This window comes from Aegilops tauschii, chromosome 2, assembly GCF_002575655.3.
Source record: "Aegilops tauschii subsp. strangulata cultivar AL8/78 chromosome 2, Aet v6.0, whole genome shotgun sequence".
Lineage (NCBI taxonomy): Eukaryota > Viridiplantae > Streptophyta > Magnoliopsida > Poales > Poaceae > Aegilops > Aegilops tauschii.
In genome coordinates, this window is record NC_053036.3 from 284,839,437 (window position 1) to 284,860,205 (window position 20,769).

Consider the following 20,769-nt stretch of genomic DNA (forward strand, 5'->3'; position numbering starts at 1 on the left):
CATTAACATGAAAAGTGACATTGCCTTTGTTGCAATCAATAACAGCCCCTGTAGTATTCAAAAAGGGTCTTCCAAGAATAATAGACATACTATCGTCCTCGGGAATATCAAGAATAAAAAAGTCCGTTAAAATAGTAACGTTAGCAACCACAACAGGCACATCCTCACAAATACCGACAGGTATAGCAGTTGATTTATCAGCCATTTGCAAAGATATTTCAGTAGGTGTCAACTTATCCAAATCAAGTCTACGGTATAAAGAAAGAGGCATAACACTAACACCGGCTCCAAGATCACATAAAGCAGTTTTAACATAGTTTCTTTTAATGGAGCATGGTATAGTGGGTACTCCTGGATCTCCTAGTTTCTTAGGTATTCCACCCTTAAAAGTATAATTAGCAAGCATGGTAGAAATTTCAGGTTCCGGTATCTTTCTTTTATTAGTAACAATTTCTTTCATATACTTAGCATAAGGATTCATTTTGAGCATATCAGTTAATCGCATACGCAAAAAGATAGGTCTAATCATTTCAGCAAAGCGCTCAAAATCCTCATCATCCTTTTTCTTCGATGGTTTGGGAGGAAAAGGCATGGGTTTCTGAACCCATGGTTCTCTTTCTTTACCGTGGTTCCTAGCAACAAAGTCTCTCTTATCATAACGTTGATACTTTGATTGTGGGTTATCAAGATCAACAGCAGGTTCAATTTCTACATCATTGTCATTACTAGGTTGAGCATCATCATGAACATTATCATTAAAATTTTCATTAGGTTCATGTTCATTACCAGATTGTGTTTCAGCATCAGAAATAGAAATATCATTTGGATTCTCAGGTGGTTCAGCAACAGGTTCACTAGAAGCATGCAAAGTCCTATCATTTTTCTTTTTCTTCCTTTTAGAAGGACTAGGTGCATCAATATTATTTCTCTGAGAATCTTGTTCAATTCTCTTAGGGTGGCCTTCAGGATACAAAGGTTCCCGAGTCATTTTACCAGCTCTAGTAGCCACTCTAACAACGTAGTCATTATTCTTACTATTCAATTCATTGAGCAAATCATTTTGAGCTTTAAGTACTTGTTCTACTTGAGTGGTAACCATAGAAGCATGTTTACTAATGAGTTTAAATTCACCCTTAACATTAGCCATGTAATTACTCAAGTGTTCGAGCATATTTGAGTTGTATTTCAATTGTCTACCAAAATAAGCATTAAAATCTTCTTGCTTAACCATAAAGTTATCAAATTCATCCAAACATTGGCTAGCAATTTTAGTAGGAGGGATTTCAGCTTTATCATATCTATAGAGAGAATTTACCTTTACTACCTGTGTCGAGTTATCAAGACCATGAGTTTCTTCAATAGGTGATGAATTAAGATCATATGTTTCTTCAACATTCAGTAAATTTAGACCATGTATTTCCTCAATAGTAGGTAAATTCTTAACATCTTCAGCTTTAATACCCTTTTCTTTCATAGATTTCTTTGCCTCTTGCATATCTTCAGGACTGAGAAATAGAACACCCCTCTTCTTCGGAGTTGGTTTAGGAATAGGCTCAGGAGCTGGCTCAGGAAGTGTCCAATTATTTTCATTTGTCAACATATTATTCAATAGAATTTCAGCTTCATCCGGTGTTCTTTCCCTGAAAACAGAACCAGCACAACTATCCAGGTAATCTCTGGAAGCATCGGTTAGTCCATTATAGAAGATATCAAGTATTTCATTTTTCTTAAGAGGATGATCAGGCAAAGCATTAAGTAATTGGAGAAGCCTCCCCCAAGCTTGTGGGAGACTCTCTTCTTCAATTTGCACAAAATTATATATTTCCCTTAAAGCAGCTTGTTTCTTATGAGCGGGGAAATATTTAGCAGAGAAGTAATAAATCATATCCTAGGGACTATGCACACAACCAGGATCAAGAGAATTAAACCATATCTTAGCATCACCCTTTAATGAGAACGGGAAATATTTTAAGGATATAAAGGTAGCGAGATTTCTCATCATTAGTGAACAGGGTGGCTATATCATTTAATTTAGTAAGATGTGCCACAACAGTCTCAGATTCATAGCCATAAAAAGGATCAGATTCAACCAAAGTAATTATATCAGGATCAACAGAGAATTCATAATCCTTATCAGTAACACAGATAGGTGAAGTAGCAAAAGCAGGGTCAGGTTTCATTCTAGCATTAAGAGATTGCTGCTTCCATTTAGCTAATAACCTCTTTAGATCATATCTATCATTGCAAGCTAAAATAGCTCTAGCAGCTTCTTCATCCATAACATAACCCTCAGGAACAACAGGCAATTCATATTTATTAGGGGGAGAGTCTTCATCATCACTATCTTCAATATTATCAGTTTCAATAATTCATTCTCTCTAGCCCTAGCAAGTTGTTCATTAAGAAATTTACCAAGTGGCACAGTAGTATCAAGCATAGAAGTAGTTTCATCATAAGTATCATGCATAGAAGAAGTGGCATCATCAATAACATGCGACATATCAGAGTGAATAGCAGAAGCAGGTTTAGGTGTCGCAAGCTTACTCAAAACAGAAGGTGAATCAACTGCAGAGCTAGATGGCAGTTCCTTACATCCCCTCGTAGTTGAGGGATAAATTTTTGTTTTTGCGTCTTTCAAGTTCTTCATAGTGACCAACAGATATAAATCCCAAGAGACTCAAAGAATAGAGCTATGCTCCCCGGCAACGGCGCCAGAAAATAGTCTTGATAACCCACAAGTATAGGGGATCGCAACAGTTTTCGAGGGTAGAGTATTCAACCCAAATTTATTGATTCGACACAAGGGGAGCCAAAGAATATTCTCAAGTATTAGCAGTTGAGTTGTCAATTCAACCACACCTGGATAACTTAGTATCTGCAGCAAAGTATTTAGTAGCAAAGTAATATGGAAGTAACGGTAACGATAGCAAAAGTAATATTTTTGGGTTTTGTAGTGATTGTAATAGTAGCAACGGAAAACTAAATAAGCGAAGAACAATATGTGAAAAGCTCGTAGGCATTGGATCGGTGATGGAGAATTATGCCGGATGCGGTTCATCATGTAACAATCATAACATAGGGTGACACAGAACTAGCTCCAATTCATCAATGTAATGTAGGCATGTATTCCGAATATAGTCATACGTGCTTATGGAAAAGAACTTGCATGAAATCTTTTGTCCTACCCTCCCGTGGCAGCGGGGTCCTAATGGAAACTAAGGGATATTAAGGCCTCCTTTTAATAGAGTACCGGAAGAAAGCATTAACACATAGTGAATACATGAACTCCTCAAACTATGGTCATCACCAGGAGTGGTCCCAATTATTGTTACTTCGGGGTTGCCGGATCATAACACATAGTAGGTGACTATAGACTTGCAATATAGGACAAGAACCCACATATATTCATGAAAACATAATAGGTTCAGATCTGAAATCATGGCACTCGGGCCCTAGTGACAAGCATTAATCATAGCAAAGTCATAGCAACATCAATCTCAGAACATAGTGGATACTAGGGATCAAACCCTAACAAAACTAACTCGATTACATGATAAATCTCATCCAACCCATCACCGTCCAGCAAGCCTATGATGGAATTACTCACGCACGACGGTGAGCATCATGAAATTGGTGATGGAGGATGGTTGATGATGACGATGGCGACGGATTCCCCTCTCGGAAGCCTCGAGCGGACTCCAGATCAGCCCTCCCGAGAGGTTTTAGGGCTTGGCGGCGGCTCCGTATCGTAAAACGCAATGAATCCTTCTCTCTGATTTTTTTTCTCCCCGAACACGAATATATGGAGTTGGAGTTGAGGTCGCTGGAGCGTTAGGGGGCCCACGAGGCAGGGGGCGCGCCCAGGGGGGCAGGCGCGCCCCCACCCTCGTGGCAGGGTGTGGGCCCCCTGACGTGGATTCTTCTTCCAGTATTTTTAATATTTTCCAAAAATACGTTCCGTGGAGTTTCAGGTCATTCCGAGAACTTTTGTTTCTGCACATAAATTACACCATGGAAAGTCTGCTGAAAACAGCGTCAGTCCGGGTTAGTTCCATTCAAATCATGCAAGTTAGAGTCCAAAACAAGGGCAAAAGTGTTTGGAAAAGTAGACGGAGATGTATCACCCTTCTAGTTTATCCTTAATATGAGTAAGTAGACCCGAAAAGGCAAGATCGGCTAAATCCTTTTCGGTTATGTTCAAGCTGAAACATCGGTTTTGACATCCCTAAACCTCCTAATATAATCATGAACATGCTCATTATATTTCTACCTAACCATAGTTAAATCTGAAAGCCGAAGTTCTGTTTCACCGCTATAAAAATACTCATGAAATTTTTGCTCCAATTGTGCCCATGTTGAAATAGAATTAGGAGCAAGCGATGTAAACCAAGTAAATGCAGTACCGGATAAAGATAAAGGAAATAGTTTTAATATAAAAACATCCGATGTGCCGACCTCGCTGCATTGTGCTAAAAATTGTCCTACATGCTCAAAAGTGGATCTACCATCTTCCCCCGTAAATTTAACAAAATATGGAATTCTAAAACCACGAGGATATGGTGTCGAGTCAAAGTAACCAGGGTATGGTTTTTTATATGCACGTGCTCTACCCTTAGGTTCTAAACCAAATTCTCTAAGTATATTAGCAAGCTGATCCTTAAAATTATTATTGGGCTGTAGAGAACTGGCTCGTGGAGTAGACGGAACACCATCATGTGGTGGAAATTCCGGCAAAGAAATTGGAGCATGCGAAGTTTGCAACGGAGACCCACTAAAATATGAATCAGGTACCGGCCCATACGGAACCCCGGTACCGACAGGCGGCAGTGGTGGCGTACTATATGCCATTGTCCGATAACTAGGCTGCTGCATATTAGAATTAAACCCAAAACTTCGGTTATTGCTATTGTGATTTTCTTGAACCGAAGTCGAAACAATAGGAGCAGTAGTACTAGGAACACAATTATTAGCCGAACTACCAACATAGTCCCGGCCATCCAGATTATTGTTTAAAGGGACGTGAGGCTGCATAGCATTAGCCGATGCACTAGGCGTATGTATATTACCTGGCAAATTGTTAAATCTGCTACTATCTGGTGGCATCGGTCTTTTTCCAGAATACTCATCATTGACTTGCAGCACTAATGACCGTACATGACCAGGTAGACAATTTGCAAGATCTTTATTAAACTACACCTTTAATTCTTCAATTCTATTAGCTACTGCTCGAGTAATTGTACATGTCGTATTTTCCATATCAGAACCATATTTACTAGCTAAGTACACATCAATTAGATGAGCAATTTCTTCAGTTGAGTTTTTTACCTGAGCAACGGGGCTCGGAACTACCCTTTTGACGACGCCATTCCGCGTCTTCGCATATCCAGCCAACTTCAGCTTCAACCTCTCAACCTTTTCTTTCTCAAGCTCATCTTCAAGCTGGCGCCGAACATCTTCTGACAGATCGTCGAGTGTGACGGTGATGACGTTCTCCGGGTCGATGTCGCTCCCGTTCTTGGACTCGGTACTCATCGTGTAGCTCTTCTTCTTCTCGTCCCCAGGGAGTCGCCAATTGTGTTGGCACGCAAAATCGCCGCGCAACACCAGGATATTTGTCGTGCTTTCGTGACGACGAACAATTGCTTTCCAGGCAAAGCAACAAAGAATCCCCTCACTTTCGTAGAGGAGGTACGGCCGCTTTTCAGCCCAAAACGACAAAGATGAACCAAACCCTGGGGCTGCTAGGGCTCAGTAGGAAAAGAACAATAGATAAAACATAGGTGAAAAAGTAGATTGGTTTTGTTGAATAGATCGATTGTTGTCTTTTCAATCGGCCACGGCCTTACATATATATGGCACACTGGACTTGGCGTATAAGATTACAACTCTGAAGTTAAAACCGATCAGGACTAGCCTTTCTTGATTTCGTTACCATGTAGCATACATCTACAAAAAATATACTTGTCAATCTAAGTACGTAGCAAATCTAGGCAATATCCACGTACATGCACTCTTGTATATATGAATAAAGTATTCCGGCCACGTCGCCATCACACTAAATATAGTGGCTAAGCATATGTATAAATACCTTGAGCCCACAAAGAAAATATTAAATATTTCGGCAACATCGCAAATCAAACTGAATAATGGCCATCGGGACTAAGCATACTTCTTCATATACGTAGATATATATCACTTGCATGCATCACGCCCATGGTCCAGTATAGCATATGATTCTTCTTAGGACTTGTATCTGCACCTTCCATGAAATTTCCTGTGGCAATACTTCAACAATGCATTAACCGATCAGCCTGATAAATCATTGATTTAATTTGGCTCATCACATACAATTTAGCCAAATTATACCATCAACAATAGCCAGATCCTGGGCTGCAAGAGCCCTGATAACCACCAGACGAGCCGGCTCCTGGGAAACTAGGCACCGAGTCGCCTGCTCCAGGCTGCCCTGGGTTTCCGCCGCCACCACCTTGATGATTCTGATATGTGTGATTGCAGAAAGCTGGCATGATGAAGCAATTTCCCCGTGAATGATTTGCCGGCTTATCAGGAACGCTATGTTTGCGACATGGGACTTTGAGGGCTTCCTCGAAATTACAAGCTTTATTTCCACCGAAAGATCGCCCTGAGTTGTTCTATCTCTGACCCTTGAAGCCAGTGTTGGTGTTAGCAACAAAATCTGAGCCACCCTCTAGGTGTTTGCACTTTCCACCATTGCCTTGATTGCCATGGTTGCCCTTGTACCCGGGGTTATTCTGCTGTTGTCCATTGCCACCACCATTTTTCTTGCCCTTGCATGACATGTCATCATCCGAACGAGGATCTTTCGTGCCATCTGACTCGGCATACCTGGTGAGGACATCCATAAGGTCACCCATGTCCTGGACCTTTCACTTAAGTCGCTTTAGCTTCTGGACTAGGGGATCAAAGTGACAATTCTTCTCCAGGATCAAGACGGCTTGAGCATATGTATGCTATCGCAGGAGTGAATAATGTCAGCAACTTGGTGAGCCCAATGATTAGCCGATTCACCCTCGCGCTGGATGCAATGTTGTAGATCAACAATCGTCATTGGGCGCTTGCAAGTCCCGTGGAAGTTTTTGATGAAGCGATCCTTCAATTTTGCCCAAGTGTTGATGGTGTTGGGGGCATGTTCTTCAGCCAAGTACGAGCTGGCCCCTCCAACATCATAGTTAGATACTTGGTACAAACTGCATTGCTAATGTCCAACATGTCCATGGCGACCTCATAGCTCTTAATCCAAGCCGCCGGCTCAAGATCAGCCGTGTAATTGGGAACAGTCCGAGGGCCTTTAACATCCTTAGGCATGCGCTCACTGCGTAAAGCCGGCACCAGGCATGGAAACCCAATGGTTCTGGTACTCGATCCAGCACCTTGCCAAGCCAAAGGGGTTATACTAGGTGACGGCTAGGTAGCCCCATTGGCTGTATCTGCTTCTCGCCGAGCCCGGGCCGTGTCGGCAATCTCCTGGGCGTCTAGGGCTCCATGCAGAAGTGGGTCATGCAGCTGTTCGCGTCGCCGATGAGAGCTGCTAGAGATTGCTGGCGACTCAACATGGCGGCTCCTGCTGCGGCTTGGATGCGGGGTGGAGTGGAGTGGCTGCTGACTATAGGAGTAGTTTGCTTGCTGGGTGACCGCAGTTTCCAACATCTCTGTCGGATTCAGGGCTCCGCAGACCCAAGAAGGTTAGAGCTCTAGGACGTGTGCAAAGATCTCAACCTCTCAAGTATCAAGCTCGTTGCCCTACAACCTAGCCTCGTCGGGTGCACGCTCGAGCGGGGAAGAAGATGAACACGACAGTTTACCTAGGTTTGGGCCACCTTGCGGTGTAAAACCCTACTCCTGCTTTGTGGTGGATTGCCCTCACGAGGGGCTGGGAATGAACAAGTATAGAGGATGAACAGCCTCGCGAGGGCTATGGTTGTGAGAGTAGAAGGGATCAGATCCGGGGACCCCTCTACGGTGGTGGCTAACATATATTTATAGTGGCCTCGGTCCTCTTCCCTCAAAACTTAGGCGGGAAGGGATCCCACAACGGCCAATTTGAAAGGGGACAAGAAGTATATCTAATCCTTATGAAAGGTGGTCTTCGCCTGCAAAGCTTCTGGTCGTGACGTAGCGGTGGGCTCGGTGATGACATCTGTCCTGCTGAGCTTGTGGTCTTGGTATTTTAGCGCCGGAATGGAAACCATTGGGGGAATCCTCGGGAACCCGCGCTCACCCTTGCTCCCTTAGCAACGAAAGAAAAGCTACTTCCTCTGCGCCCGCTGGCGCCCGCCTGGCCATGGTCGTCATGGCCCACATCATCGCAGCCTCGTGAGGCTGGGTACCTACATAGAAATCTCTTCTCCTGAGGAGGCCGCCTGGCGAGGCCGCCTCTATGGAGGTCTTGGCATCGTTCTCCTTGCGAGGGTCTTGTCTTGGAGGCCTTATAGCTAGGCCGTACCACGCCATCGAGGGAGCCATGCCGTGGGCCGCAAGCAGGCAGGTCTGGGTACCCTTGTTCCCAGAACGCCGACAGTAGCCCCCGGGCCCAAGGCGCACCCGAGCTGGCTTCCAGGAGAAGCCATGGGGCAGGGTCAAAGCACCGCGGGCCCTAACCGCCTGCGGGCACGGGCTGGCACGTGGCGCTTGACGAGACGCGGACGCCTCCACTTCCCCATGTCCCCTAGGTAACCGCCCTGGCTGAGAAGGGACTAGCGCACGCCCGCATGGTATTGCACAAACGCGAAGGGACGCCCATTGTCCTCCAACCTCCTGTAAGAGGGCGAGGGGCGGAGCCCCCTGCCCGTCTTCATCTTCTTGCTCCTCATTCTTCTTCTTGCTTCAGCTTCCATGGCACCAGTGAGGAGGTTCTCTGCCGCTGAGAAGGGGAAAACCCCCCGAGGAAGGGCTAGGCTCGCCGCCTCCAAAGAGGGGGCGCGGCCGTCCCCGCAAGACCAACGCGACGCCGGCGGCGGTCTCCCAGGGGCGCGGGCATACACCCACGGGTGCCCAGATTGCCTCCAGCGGTCGTTGAAAGGCTCTCTCTCGAGGGGGCCGCAGCGGAAGCCGTAGCGGCCGCGGTCGAGGTGGAGGGCTTGCGTTGGCCGCCCGACCACCACGCCCGCGATCCCACATGGCCGACGTGACCCGGGAGTTCGTGGTGTGGGTGGAGAGGCCGGAGGGCCTCTGGATCCACCTACCACGCTTCTTCGCGGAGGAGCTACCGTCCGGAGGGCCCGGTGGCCTGTGGCTGCAAGCCGACGGGTGTTGCAGCAAGGCCTCGTGGGTGGAGGTCGAGGTCGCCCCGGCGGGCAACATGTTCCTGAATCGCGGGTGCCAAACCTTCGCCCGCGCCCGCGGCCTTCAGGGGAGGCGTACCCTCCACTTCAAGTATCATGGAGTAGTGACGCTTTTCGTCAAGGTCTTCAGGGAAGACGGCTAGCTCTTGGGGTGTTGCCCGAAAGGCGACGACAGCGACAGCGAACACCTCTCCGACGGCGGTCGCCTTGGAAGTGGCGCCCTCCACGGTGAATTTTCCCTTGGCGAAGGCCGCGACGCCTCCAGCGGTGGCGGCGCCTCCTCTGGGAGGAGCATGAGCGACGACGACTACGACGAGCCGCCACGCCCGTACCAAGGAGGAATGTGACGTGCCACACCACTGGGCCCCCATGAAGGAAGAGGAGGACTCCGACTGATCGCGGGTAGCTCCAGAGCCGGGCCTTGGGAATAGCGGCCCTCCGGAGGCCACTCCTTTTGTTTGTTTTTGTTTCCTGCACCAAAAACCATGAAGGGACCTGCTGGGCGTGTAATGAACTGCAGTGCTTGCACCTTTATTTTATCTTTTCTTGTGCCTATCATAGTATCTGTGTAGCTATCAATTGAAAGGTTCCTGTCCGACGTGATTAGGATAACTTAGCTTGATGTGCTTGGGACCTCTCCGTCGTCGGAGCGCGCCCCACTGGAGCCTTAACTCAGGGTACGCCCATGGGTCCTGGTGAGGGCCCCCTCCTCCGGGGCCGGACCGCTCCAGGGTCTGGAGGGGCCTATGTGGGCGTTCTAGGAACGGGGGTCCCCAGACTTGCCTCCCTGCGGCCCACAGCGTGGCTAAGCTAGCAGGCCGTACGTCCCATCTTCATCAACAAGGCATCCAAGACCCTCGCGAGGGTCGAAGCCTTGCGAGGCGGACGACGCAAGACCTCCTCTGGAGTGGCCTAGCCAGGCAGGCTCACGAGGAGCGGAGATATCAAGGCGGGACAAACCTCATGAGGCTCTCGTGACGTGAGCCATGACGAACGACACCAGGCGGGCGCCAGGCGAGCGCCAGCGCGCGCAGCGTCCTTATTCCCTCTTTGGTGCTAAGGAGGCCAGCGCAGGTGAAGAGTACCGAGGCATCAGGCAAAGGTTGCTATATTGGTGCAACGAGACCAAGACCAGGAGGACGGCAAGACAGAGGTCATCGTGGAGCCCAAGACGGCGTCACCACCAGATCTTTTCACAGGCGAAGACCACTTTTGTCAGGATAGCTTGTACTAGCTGTCCCCCTTCAAATTTGCCCGCCGTTATTGGCTCCCTTCCTGCTCGATATTTGGGAAGAGGACCAGGGCCTATATAAGTAGAGCTAGCCACCATAGTAAAGGCATCAGATCTTAGCTCGATCCAACCCGATCAAGATCCTACCCTAGCCACAAGAACACATCAACCTCAGGAGGCTGTTCTTCCCTTGTACTATTCATCATCAGCCCTAGAGGCAATCCACCACCACCACACTGGAGTAGGGTATTACACCACAACGGTGGCCCGAACCAGTATAAACCTCGTGTCTTTCTGTGTTGCGAGTTCATCGAGTCCGTCCACGAGATCTTAGCAAGCCAGGGCGTAGATCGGTAGGAGGGAAAGATTTCACGCACACCCCAGTGTTCGAACCTTAAGGGTTTGCCGGAGCCCCACATCCGACATTTGGCGCGCCAGGTAGGGGTGCGCCGGAGCTTCTTCTCCACCAACCAGCTCGCCGACGCTCCCCAGCCACGATGTCGGGCGACTCAAGGGCCGGCTCTGACCGCTTGGCAGCCTGGCCAGCCCGGACGGCGCCGCGTGCCCATGAAGATCTCGACCCCGCACTCCAGGCGGCGCGAGCGCCGCCAAACTCCACCGGGCGCGGGCAGCGCGGCCAGGTGTCGTCCACCCTCACCCCGCGGCAAGTACGGGCAGCCGCAAGAGCAGCGAGCCATGCCGCAGTGACGGTGCCGCACTCACGGCGGGAGCAAGCAAACATACGGGCAGTGCTCATCGTGGCAAGGGAGCTGTTGCGATACAGGCTGATGGAAAGCGGCCAGGATACACTGCTGGAGCGTGTTGCCGAGCTGTTGGATGCAGCGGTGTCGGGAGCACCACCCTTCTGCTATCAATTTCCTCCTCAGGCCACTGCACGGCCGCGCGGTGAACCTCACCACATCCGCGCGCCATCAACTACGCCCGGGGGCTTCATAACCATCAGCACGGCCAGCGGCGTAGGGGGCTCCGACGCCCCCATGCTGCCCGTGACAAGAACGAGCGCAAGCGTCGCCCTCCATGGTCCCAGCCGGATGCCACACTACCATCCTCAGGACGCCACCCTGGGCCGAGCAACATGGAGCGTGGGGCACCACGGCGAGGTGTTCGGGGTTACGGCCCCGGAAGCCTACGTGCCCCGCATGATGGACCAAGAGTACGCACTAGAGGACGACCCCGGCTCATTCATTGGAGAAGACTAGGGAGAGGGGGCGCTAGGAGCCGAAGCTTTCCAAGAACCAACGGAGAACCACGACGATCGCGCCGGCAACGGCAACTACAGGGTACCGCTAATCTCTCAGGAACAGGCTTATGCTAACCATGGGCTGCAGATGAATCAGGTTGCAGCGTCGATCGACAACCCTGGCATGGCAGCACCCGTTCCAACAAGGGAGACACGTTGGGGGGCACCGGGAGGGAGCCAGGAGCAAGGCCCCTCCCCGCGGCGCGCGACGCCTGGCAACACCCGGAGGTAGGCCCTCTGCCAGGGAGGCCTCGACAACCCTTCCCCTGGCAGAGGACCTGTGGTCGCCGGGGGCACCGCTGGCGTCCTCTTTCCCTCCTTTGTGTCATCCCGGTGACCGGTCGGCTCTAAGGAGGTCAAGGGTGGCGCAAGGCGGGGCCCTCGTCTGGCGATATGAAGCAAGGCCGGTACCTGTGAAGAAGGCCCAGTGCCTGTGAAGCTCGCCACCCGTGACACTCTCACATAATAATGAGTTGGGGCTGTACACGCCCTGGAGTCTCAGGGGTGCTGGCCTCAGGCCCTGGGGCTCCCCACGCCTAGTGGCAGCACTTAGCTCTACGCTGGTGAGAAGACTTGAAGACCAGAAGACTAGACTAGGTGCCGGACGCGGCCTTTTGCTTTGGATCTCTCTCTCTCTCTGTAGCTTTGCTTTCTGGATCTGGATTTGAGTTGAAGCTAAGTTTTTATCGATGCGCGCGGGGGGAGCCTTTTCTCGTTCGAGCAATTTCTTGCCTTCTGGATCTCATTTTGTCTGGGACTCATGTCCGTCGCCTTCCCCTCACGAGCTCCTCGCGAGTGGGACAGCACGAAGCGCGCACGCCAAGTGCGTGCTAGCACTACAACTGGTGCTCACCTCAAGTGGGGCCCCTTCTGACGGGGCGACGAGCTCCGTAGGGTTCTCAGAAACTCGATGCGTCGCAAAGCTGGCGCTGACTAAGGTAAACCACGACAGAGAACTCGCATCCAGATTCACGAGTTCACGAGGACACAAACTCACATCGCATAGGAAAGTAAAAACTGCAATTTGCTTACATGAGGGGCTCCCCCTCCCAAAATGCTCTTACAAGTTTTCCAAGGGCCATGCCCGAGCTTCGTGTGTAGGATGAAACGACAGGAGAACATGGGATCATCCAGAAATGTCGCTTGCTACATCACCCGCGGATCCGTCACTCGCGTCATCATCGTCTTCATCGGCAACGTCGCCACCGCCGGCGACGCCCCCGACGCCGTCGTCAACCACGTCGCCTACGTCTGCGGCGACCACCACCCCGTCATCTTCCGAAGTGAAGGCACTGAACAACGCGTTCACGTTGTCTTCAACCCAACGCGGCAAGTCATCCCGGACGACCGTTGGAACGGGGGCGATGGCGGCGTCGAAATCAAAGTTGGGGTCGGCATTCAGAAGGTGGCTAAAGACACGGGAGAAAGCGCGCTCAAGCAGGCCACGCCCCTTTCCTCCACAAGCTGGCGAGCTCTGGCAGATCGAGCCTCCAGGCGCGTCACCACCTCAGTGAAGAAGATCAGATGGCTGGCATAGTCATTCGAGTGAGGGGCCGGCACCTCCACGTTGCAAATATGGCCCAGGGCGGTGTTGGCCCTGTTCCTAAGATCCTGAAGCATAGGAGCATGCTCGCGCTCCAGCGTTCGTCGTTGGAGCACTTCCTCCGTGTTCTGCCGTGCAACGGCCTCAGCGTCATCAACCCGCCTATGAAGGGAGCGTAGCTCGGCGCGGGCGGCGGCCAAGTCCGCCTGCGCCGTAACCAGGGCGGCGGCCGTGGCCTCCGCGCGCCTCTCAGCCTCATCCAACCTGGGCCTGAGGGCAGCGGCCTTACCCGCATCCTCCGTACCCGCGAGCTTCAGCTTCAGTTCGTACCTACCCTCCTGGTCCGCGCGAACCTCGGCCACACGGCGATTCACCTCCTCATCAACTCCGGCCTCGTGAGCCCCGACGGCATCTTCTGCTTGAGCAACTTGACGCTCCCTCGTCTCAAGTCGCTCGAGCTCGAGGCTGCGCTCCACGGCTTCCAGGGCCAGCCTCTCACCGCGCTTCCAGACCTCCTCATCCTACGCGGGCGTCCCCCTCAGCGATGCAAGAGCGGCCCTGCGCGCCTCCACCTGCTGCTCAAGGGATGCGCTCCAGGCCGGGAGCTCCCACGCGCATTCCTCCGCAGCCTCGCGACGGCGGTCAGCCTCGCAAGCCTCTTCCAAGGCTCGCGAGCGGGCTTCATGGGCGATCTTGAGGGACGCCTCGGCCTTCGCATTCTCAAGGTTGCGTTGATAGCGATCGAGGTTGATGGCCACCCTCAGCTTGCGCCGCTCCTCCACCAGACGGAGACCTTCGGCCTCAAGGTGCGAGTCAACACCCGCGAGCTCTTCACCAAGTCGGCTCATCGCGCCCATCGCCTCCTGGAAGAGCTCGTGACGAACCATGCTCCGCCCGCGCTCGAGCTCGAACGCTCGACCCTCCTCGTCCTCCATCTCGAGGGCTGCGAGCGGGGCCCAAGCGGCGTGCCACCCCCCGGCAGGGGGCTGGGGGCTGACGCCGCACCTGACGCTAGCCCGTCCTCGCGAGAAGCCCAAGCCGGCTGAGGCTTGCTGCTTGAAGATGAACCAAAGATCAAAGCTAGCCAGCTGCTGCCCATGAGCGAAGGAGGAGCCTTGGGCACGCCCGCCAAGCTCCACACCAGACCGTGGGGGAGGGATGGCCAAGCCGCGGGCTCAGCGCGCCGCGAAGGCAGAGATGCTCCCCCGACCGACCCAGCTCCAAGGGCGGTAGGAAGACCAGGAACGCTCAAGGCGGATGGGGGAGTTGATGAAGGAGGAGGCCGCTTCTCGGGAGACGCAGCAGCTTCAACAGAAGGAGCCCTGGAGAACTGATGCCAGGATAAGGAGGCTACACGCAGGAAGCCGTGACAACAAGGTACTTACGTGTCAATGGTGATGTACTTTCGCCGCTTCAACGGCCCGAAGATGTTGCTGCCGCTAGGGTATCCTTTCCTCTTGCGGAGCTCCTCGAAGTCCACACAAAGACGACCGAAACGCTGGACGTGACGGCCGGTGCGCAGCGGGGCCGAAGAAGAGCCTGGATGGATATCTTCAGGGGTGCCCGGTTGCAGCAAACAGCCGGGCACTGTCTCACCACAACCTCCCGAGGCTCCTGGAGCCTTGGCCTCGGGAGCCGCATCCTGCACCTCATCAATAATCGGCGCCTCAGGAGGGGGGTCGCAGGCCCCCGAAGACGACGCCCCAGGATCACCATTCGGCATGTGTTCCTCAGGACTCGAGCCACCGGCCCCCATCAGAGCTCGCTCTCCCGCACCTTCACCTGGGGCGAGCCTGGCACCGGCGACGAAGAAGGGAACCATGACAACGGGGTTCTCGCGGGGCCCCACCAGTCCGATCGGCCGCAGCCCCCATTCGTCGAAGGAAGGCATGCTCGCTGCAAACTCATCCTTGTTCTTGCAGCGATACAGCAGGCAATTCTTCCCAGGCATTTCGGCCGGCAAAGGGACACCCGTCAGGACCTTGAGCACTGTTTGCCGCATCCCAAGAGGGATCCCAGACTCCTGGAACCTCATGTGGTCCTGACTGTTGAGCAAGGTCCACATTGGGCGAGAGTGGCGCTGAAGCGGAGCAACCCGGCGTTTGACGAACTCCTTCACCACCATCGGCGCGGTCACGCCGCGGTCCTTCACCAGCCTCAGCCTGGCCTAGACGAGAACAAGGCGGGGCTCGAGAGCTCCTGGTGGCTCCAGCCAGAGTTGGGAACAGCACGCCCCTTCGGGAGACGAAGCAAGGGGCTGAGCACGCCGGCATCGACAAACACCCATCACGCACGAAACTCGCTCGTGGATGAAGGGATCTCGAAGTCAATCCCCGCGCCCGTGGTCGCAGCCACGGCCTGGAAGCTCACACACCCCAAGCATTGCTAAGGGTCGGCCAGGTTCAATGAGAAGAAGTGACGGAGGAGGGCCACCGAAGGAGCGATGCCCACCATGGCTTCGCACACGAAGGCGAAGGCAGCATGAAGAGTCACCGATTGTTGGTCAAGATGCCACATGTGGATCTGGTAATGCTCTAGCACCGCATTGAGGAAGGCAGAGAAGGGAGGAATCAGGCCAGCCCAGAGGCATCTATGAAGATTGGGACCTCGGTGGCTGCCCGAGCCATGCAAGTGCGAGACGCAGGCCAATCCACTGTCTCTCCCCACTCGTTGAAGCTGGAAGCGAGCATCGGACGCACCTTGTCCATCGCCTCGTCGTTGAGCACCCGGGATCGGCCTAGCGCCGGCTCGACAGCTGGAGGTGCGCCTGACGGAGGCGTTGGCTTCTTCCCCTTGTCCGCTTGTTTGGGCGCCATGGCAACGAAGCAGGGGGAGGGAAGGTCAGATCGGAGAAGGGAAGTAGAGTCTCAAGGAAGCAGGGGGATTGGGGAAGTGAGGCGCAGGCGACGGAGGAATAATTGTGTAGGCCGCGGGGGCCGCATAGCTAGGCGGATTCAAAGGCAGCATGGGGAAGTGGAGGCGCCCACGTCCAATCAACCGCCACGCGTCAACCGAGGCCGCGGGCTTTTGGGGCCCATGGTGCTCCGAACTTGACCCTTGGCCTCGCCGCGAAGCCAAGCCCGAGCGCACCTTGGGCCCAGGGGCTACTGTCGGTGTTCTGGGAATGGGGGTCCCAGACTTGCCTGCCTGCGGCCCACAGCGTGGCTAAGCCAGCAGGCCGTACGGCCCATCTTCATCAACATGGCATCCAAGACCCTCGCGAGGGTCCAAGCCTCGCGAGCCGGACGACGCAAGACCTCCTCTGGAGTGGCCTAGCCAGGCAGGCTCACGAGGAGAGGACATATCAAGGCGGGGCAAACCTCACGAGGCTCTCGTGACGTGAGCCATGACGAACGACACCTTGGCTCCCTTCCCGCTCGATATTTGGGAAGAGGACCAGGGCCTATATAAGTAGAGCTAGCCACCATAGTAAAGGCATCGGATCTTAGCTCGATCCAACCCAATCGAGAGCCTACCCTAGCCACAAGAACACCTCAACCTCAGGAGGCTGTTCTACCCTTGTACTGTTCATCATCAGCCCTAGAGGCAATCCACCACCACCACACTGGAGTAGGGTATTACACCACAACGGTGGCCCGAACCAGTATAAACCTCGTGTCTTTCTGTGTTGCGAGTTCGTCGAGTTCGTCCACGAGATCTTAGCGAGCCTGGGCGTAGATCGGTAGGAGGAAAAAACTTCGCGCGCACCCCAGTGTTCGAACCTTAAGGGTTTGCCGGAACCCCACATCCGATAGCCTACACCTCGCAGGGTCCCTGGGGGACTCACGAGGTTCCGGGGCCTCCAGAGGCACCTCCGCAAGGTGCCCGACCTCCCGTAGGTCCAGGCAGCACTTGTCGTGAGGTTCCTCTAAGGACGGGCCAAGCTGCGGCTGCTCTTTCTCCAGCCATCCTCTCTTAGTGCCCATCCCGTTTCCGAGCCCCCGAGTGAGGGTCGATCCTCGCTGGTATGCCAGGTCATGATGCCCGACAAGGCCATGAGGTGGCTAGGAACCACACTTGCCTATTGGCTCACCCAGGAGCATCGCGCGAGGGTCCGGATGCCAAGGCCTTAGCTAGGTGTGCATGTGGGCGGGTCGACAGCCATTGTGACAATGTTGATGGGTTTGCCTCGAGTGCAACACCGTGCCCAGCCCCCGCTGACAAGACGCGAGGGACGGAGCAATGGGCCATTGTTACCTCCTCCAAAAACAAGTTTGGAAAGGGAAAACGCCGCAAGAATAAAAAATCCTAACCCCCAGTCAAATAGAGACCTAGAAACTTCAAATTTTATTTCAAGAAATAGCAAATTTTGGTTACAAGAGAAAGCAAAGAACAGCCGCGTCCGGCACCTATGCTAGTCTTCCCACTAGCGCGGAGCATGGGGCCTCGACTTGGCGTGGGCATAGTCGTTATTTGATCGTGTCGTCCGCCAGCACGGAGCATGGGGCTTCCACTTGGGCGTGGGTGGGAGCCCCCGTGAGGCCCAGGGGCGGCACTCAGGAGACTCCGAGGCGTGTATGGCCCCACTCATTATTATGTGAGAGTGTCACGGGTAGAACTTCCGAAGATGCTAGATGTTCCAAGCATTCTGGATGGGAACCCCCTCCTAGGTGTCCAGGCGTACGGAGCCAGGCCTAGAGACGCGTGCGATCCTGAACGGGCCCTCCCACATGCGTGAGATCTTGTGAAGACCCTCCCAGGAAAGGACCCGCCTCAGGACGAGGTCTCCCACCTCAAGGGTCCGGGAGCGGACACTATGGCAGTGGGAACGCCGCAACGCCTGCTAGTACCTTGCTACGCGGAGCGAGGCTTGGCGACAGGCTTCCTCCCCGAGCACGAGATTCGTTCGCTGCAAGGCATCCCGACACGCCTCGTCGAACGCAAGGACCCACAGGGAGTGATGCTTGACCTCGTGCGGGAGGACCGCCTCAGCCTCGTAGACGAGGAAGAACGGGGTCTCGCCGGTGGGCTTAGTCACTGTGGTGCGGATGGACCACAACACGGACTGAAGCTCACCGAGCGAACCCCTGCCACTGGCTTCAAGCTTCTTCCTGGAGCTCCTTGCCTTGAGGCCCCTCAAGACCTCCATGTTGGCGCGCTCAGCCTAGCCGTTGGTCAATGGGTGCGCCACCGAAGCGTAGCATATCTGCGTTCCAAGGTTAGTGCAATACGTCCTGAAGAGGTTGCTTGTGAATTGGGAGCCATTGTTAGTACTGATACGGTTGGGGATACCGAAACGGCTCACAAGGCCCTTGATGAACTTGACGGCTCAGCCAGCGGGGATGGTGCGCACGGGCTCCACCTCTGCCCACTTGGTGAACTTGTCGATGGCCACGTAAAGGTAGCGGTATCCTCTGGCTGCTCGAGGGAACGGGCCCAGGATATCCACCCCAAGATTGCAAACGGCCACAAGAGTGGAATGGTCTGGAGACCTTGCGCGAGCTGATGGATCTGCTTGGCATGGAACTGGCAGGCCTCGCAGGATCGCACCAGCTCGATGGCGTCGTTGAGCGCCGTAGGCCATCAGAACCCTGTATGGAACACCTTGCCCATGAGGGTGCACGATGAGGAGTTGTGCCCGCAGTCCCCGCCGTGGATATCGGCCAGCAACTCGGGCCCCTGTCCTTCGGATATGCACCATAGCGAGACGTCGTTGGGGCGTCGCCGGTACAACTCACCGTCCTGCAAGCAATAAGCTGTGGCCTGGCGAACCACGCGCTCTGTGCCTTCCTCCTTCTCCGGTAAGGTGCCATGGAGCAGGTACGCCTTGAGCTCCTCGGTCCAGCAGCCTACCTGAGGTTCCAGCACGAGGAGTAGGTGGGCTCCCGAAGTCGGATCACAAGTCGGGGCTCCTGAGGCCGGGGCCGGCGGTGGCTCCTCCCTAAGCAACGCCGGGCCCACGGCCGAGGGTGTCACTGTTGGCTTGAAGAGCCTCTCCTCGAAGACGCCAGGCTTCTGAGGCTCGCGACGGGACGCCCTCTTGGCGAGGTCGTCTGCTTCCTTGTTCGCACTGCGTGGGACGTGCTGCAATTCCGAGCCTAGGAAACGCTTTTCGATTTTACGTACCTCTTCCAGGTAAGCCACCATGTGCTCGTCCTTTGGTTTATACTCTTTGTTGGAGAAGTTGACGAGGAGCTGGGAGTCGCCCTCGATGGTGAGGCACTTGATCCCCAGGTCGGCCGCGGCCCTGAGGCCAGCAATTAGGCCCTTGTACTCTGTAATGTTGTTGGAGACCTTCTCGCCACGCTGGAAGTAAAGTTGCACTACATAGTAGAGCTTGTCCTCAGTGGGTGAGATGAGCACGACTCTAGCCCCTGTGCCCTGCCGTGCGAACGCTCCATCGAAGTGCATGACCCAGCCATCAGGTGCTTCGCTGCCAGGCGTGAGGGACTGGCCCGCATCCATCCCGAGGTCTGGAGCATAGGTCCACTCCGCCATGAAATCATCCAGGGGCGCTCCCTTGATGACCCTGGTTGTGCTGAACTCCAGCTGTAAAGCCTGAAACTTGATGTTCCACTTTGCAACCCTCCTTGCGGCGTTGGGGCTACACAACACCATCTCCAGGGGGTACGCCGAGACGACCTTTATGGGGTGGCCTTGGAAATAGTGGCGCAGCTTCCTTGAGGCGACTAGGAGTGCGAGCAAAAGCTTTTGCTGCATATGGTAGCGCGCGCATGCATCGCGCAACACTGTGTTGACGAAGTACACCATATGCTCGACGAGGGTCAGGGCCTCGGGGACGCCTCGCTCTGCGGGGGACGCGAGGGACTCAGGAGGCCCGCAGGTCGGTGAAGCAATGGGATCCTCAGGAGCGCCGTCCTGAGGCAGTAAAGGTTGCGCGACTTCTTGTGGGCCACCTTGCTTCGCGCTTGCGCCGGCGTGCTCTTCTGGGACCGCCACAAGTGTTGCACTGGCTGAGTGGGGAGTGGCCGCCAAGTAAAGTACCAGGGGCCCGCACAGACGAGGCGCCACCATGACGGGTGGGCTCGTGAGGTATCGCTTGAGGTCTTCAAAGGCCGCCTCACCTTCCGTGGTCCATTCTAATGGGCCCTTCCTCTTCATTAGCTTGACGAAAGGGAGGGCGCGCTCGCTAAGCTTGGAGATGAAGTGGCCCAAGGAGGTCACACACTCTGCAAGCTTCTGCATCTCCTTGAGAGTCTGAGGCGGGCTCATCCTCTCTATTGCCTTCACCTTCTCAGGGTTGGCCTCGATCCCCGCGACACTAGGAAACCCAGCAGCTTGCCGGACGGAACCCCGAATGCACACTTCTCTGGGTTGAGCTTCAGGTTTATGCTGTGCAGGTTAGCAAATGTCTCCTCTAGGTCTTTGATCAGGGTCCTTGCCTCCCGCAGCTCATCGATGTATGCCTTTGCATTCCTTCCCAGTTGCGGCCCAAGCGCGATGTGCATTA

At 53.8% G+C, this 20,769-nt stretch overlaps 1 protein-coding gene across 1 annotated transcript; it reads right to left on the reverse strand.

Moving 5' to 3' along the window:
- Positions 1-18,881: 18,881 nt before the first annotated feature.
- LOC141040939 (uncharacterized) lies at positions 18,882-20,531 on the reverse strand. The gene has a single exon (XM_073507054.1). The coding sequence runs from the start codon at positions 20,529-20,531 to the stop codon at positions 18,882-18,884; it is 1,650 nt and encodes a 549-aa protein (XP_073363155.1).
- Positions 20,532-20,769: the final 238 nt, after the last annotated feature.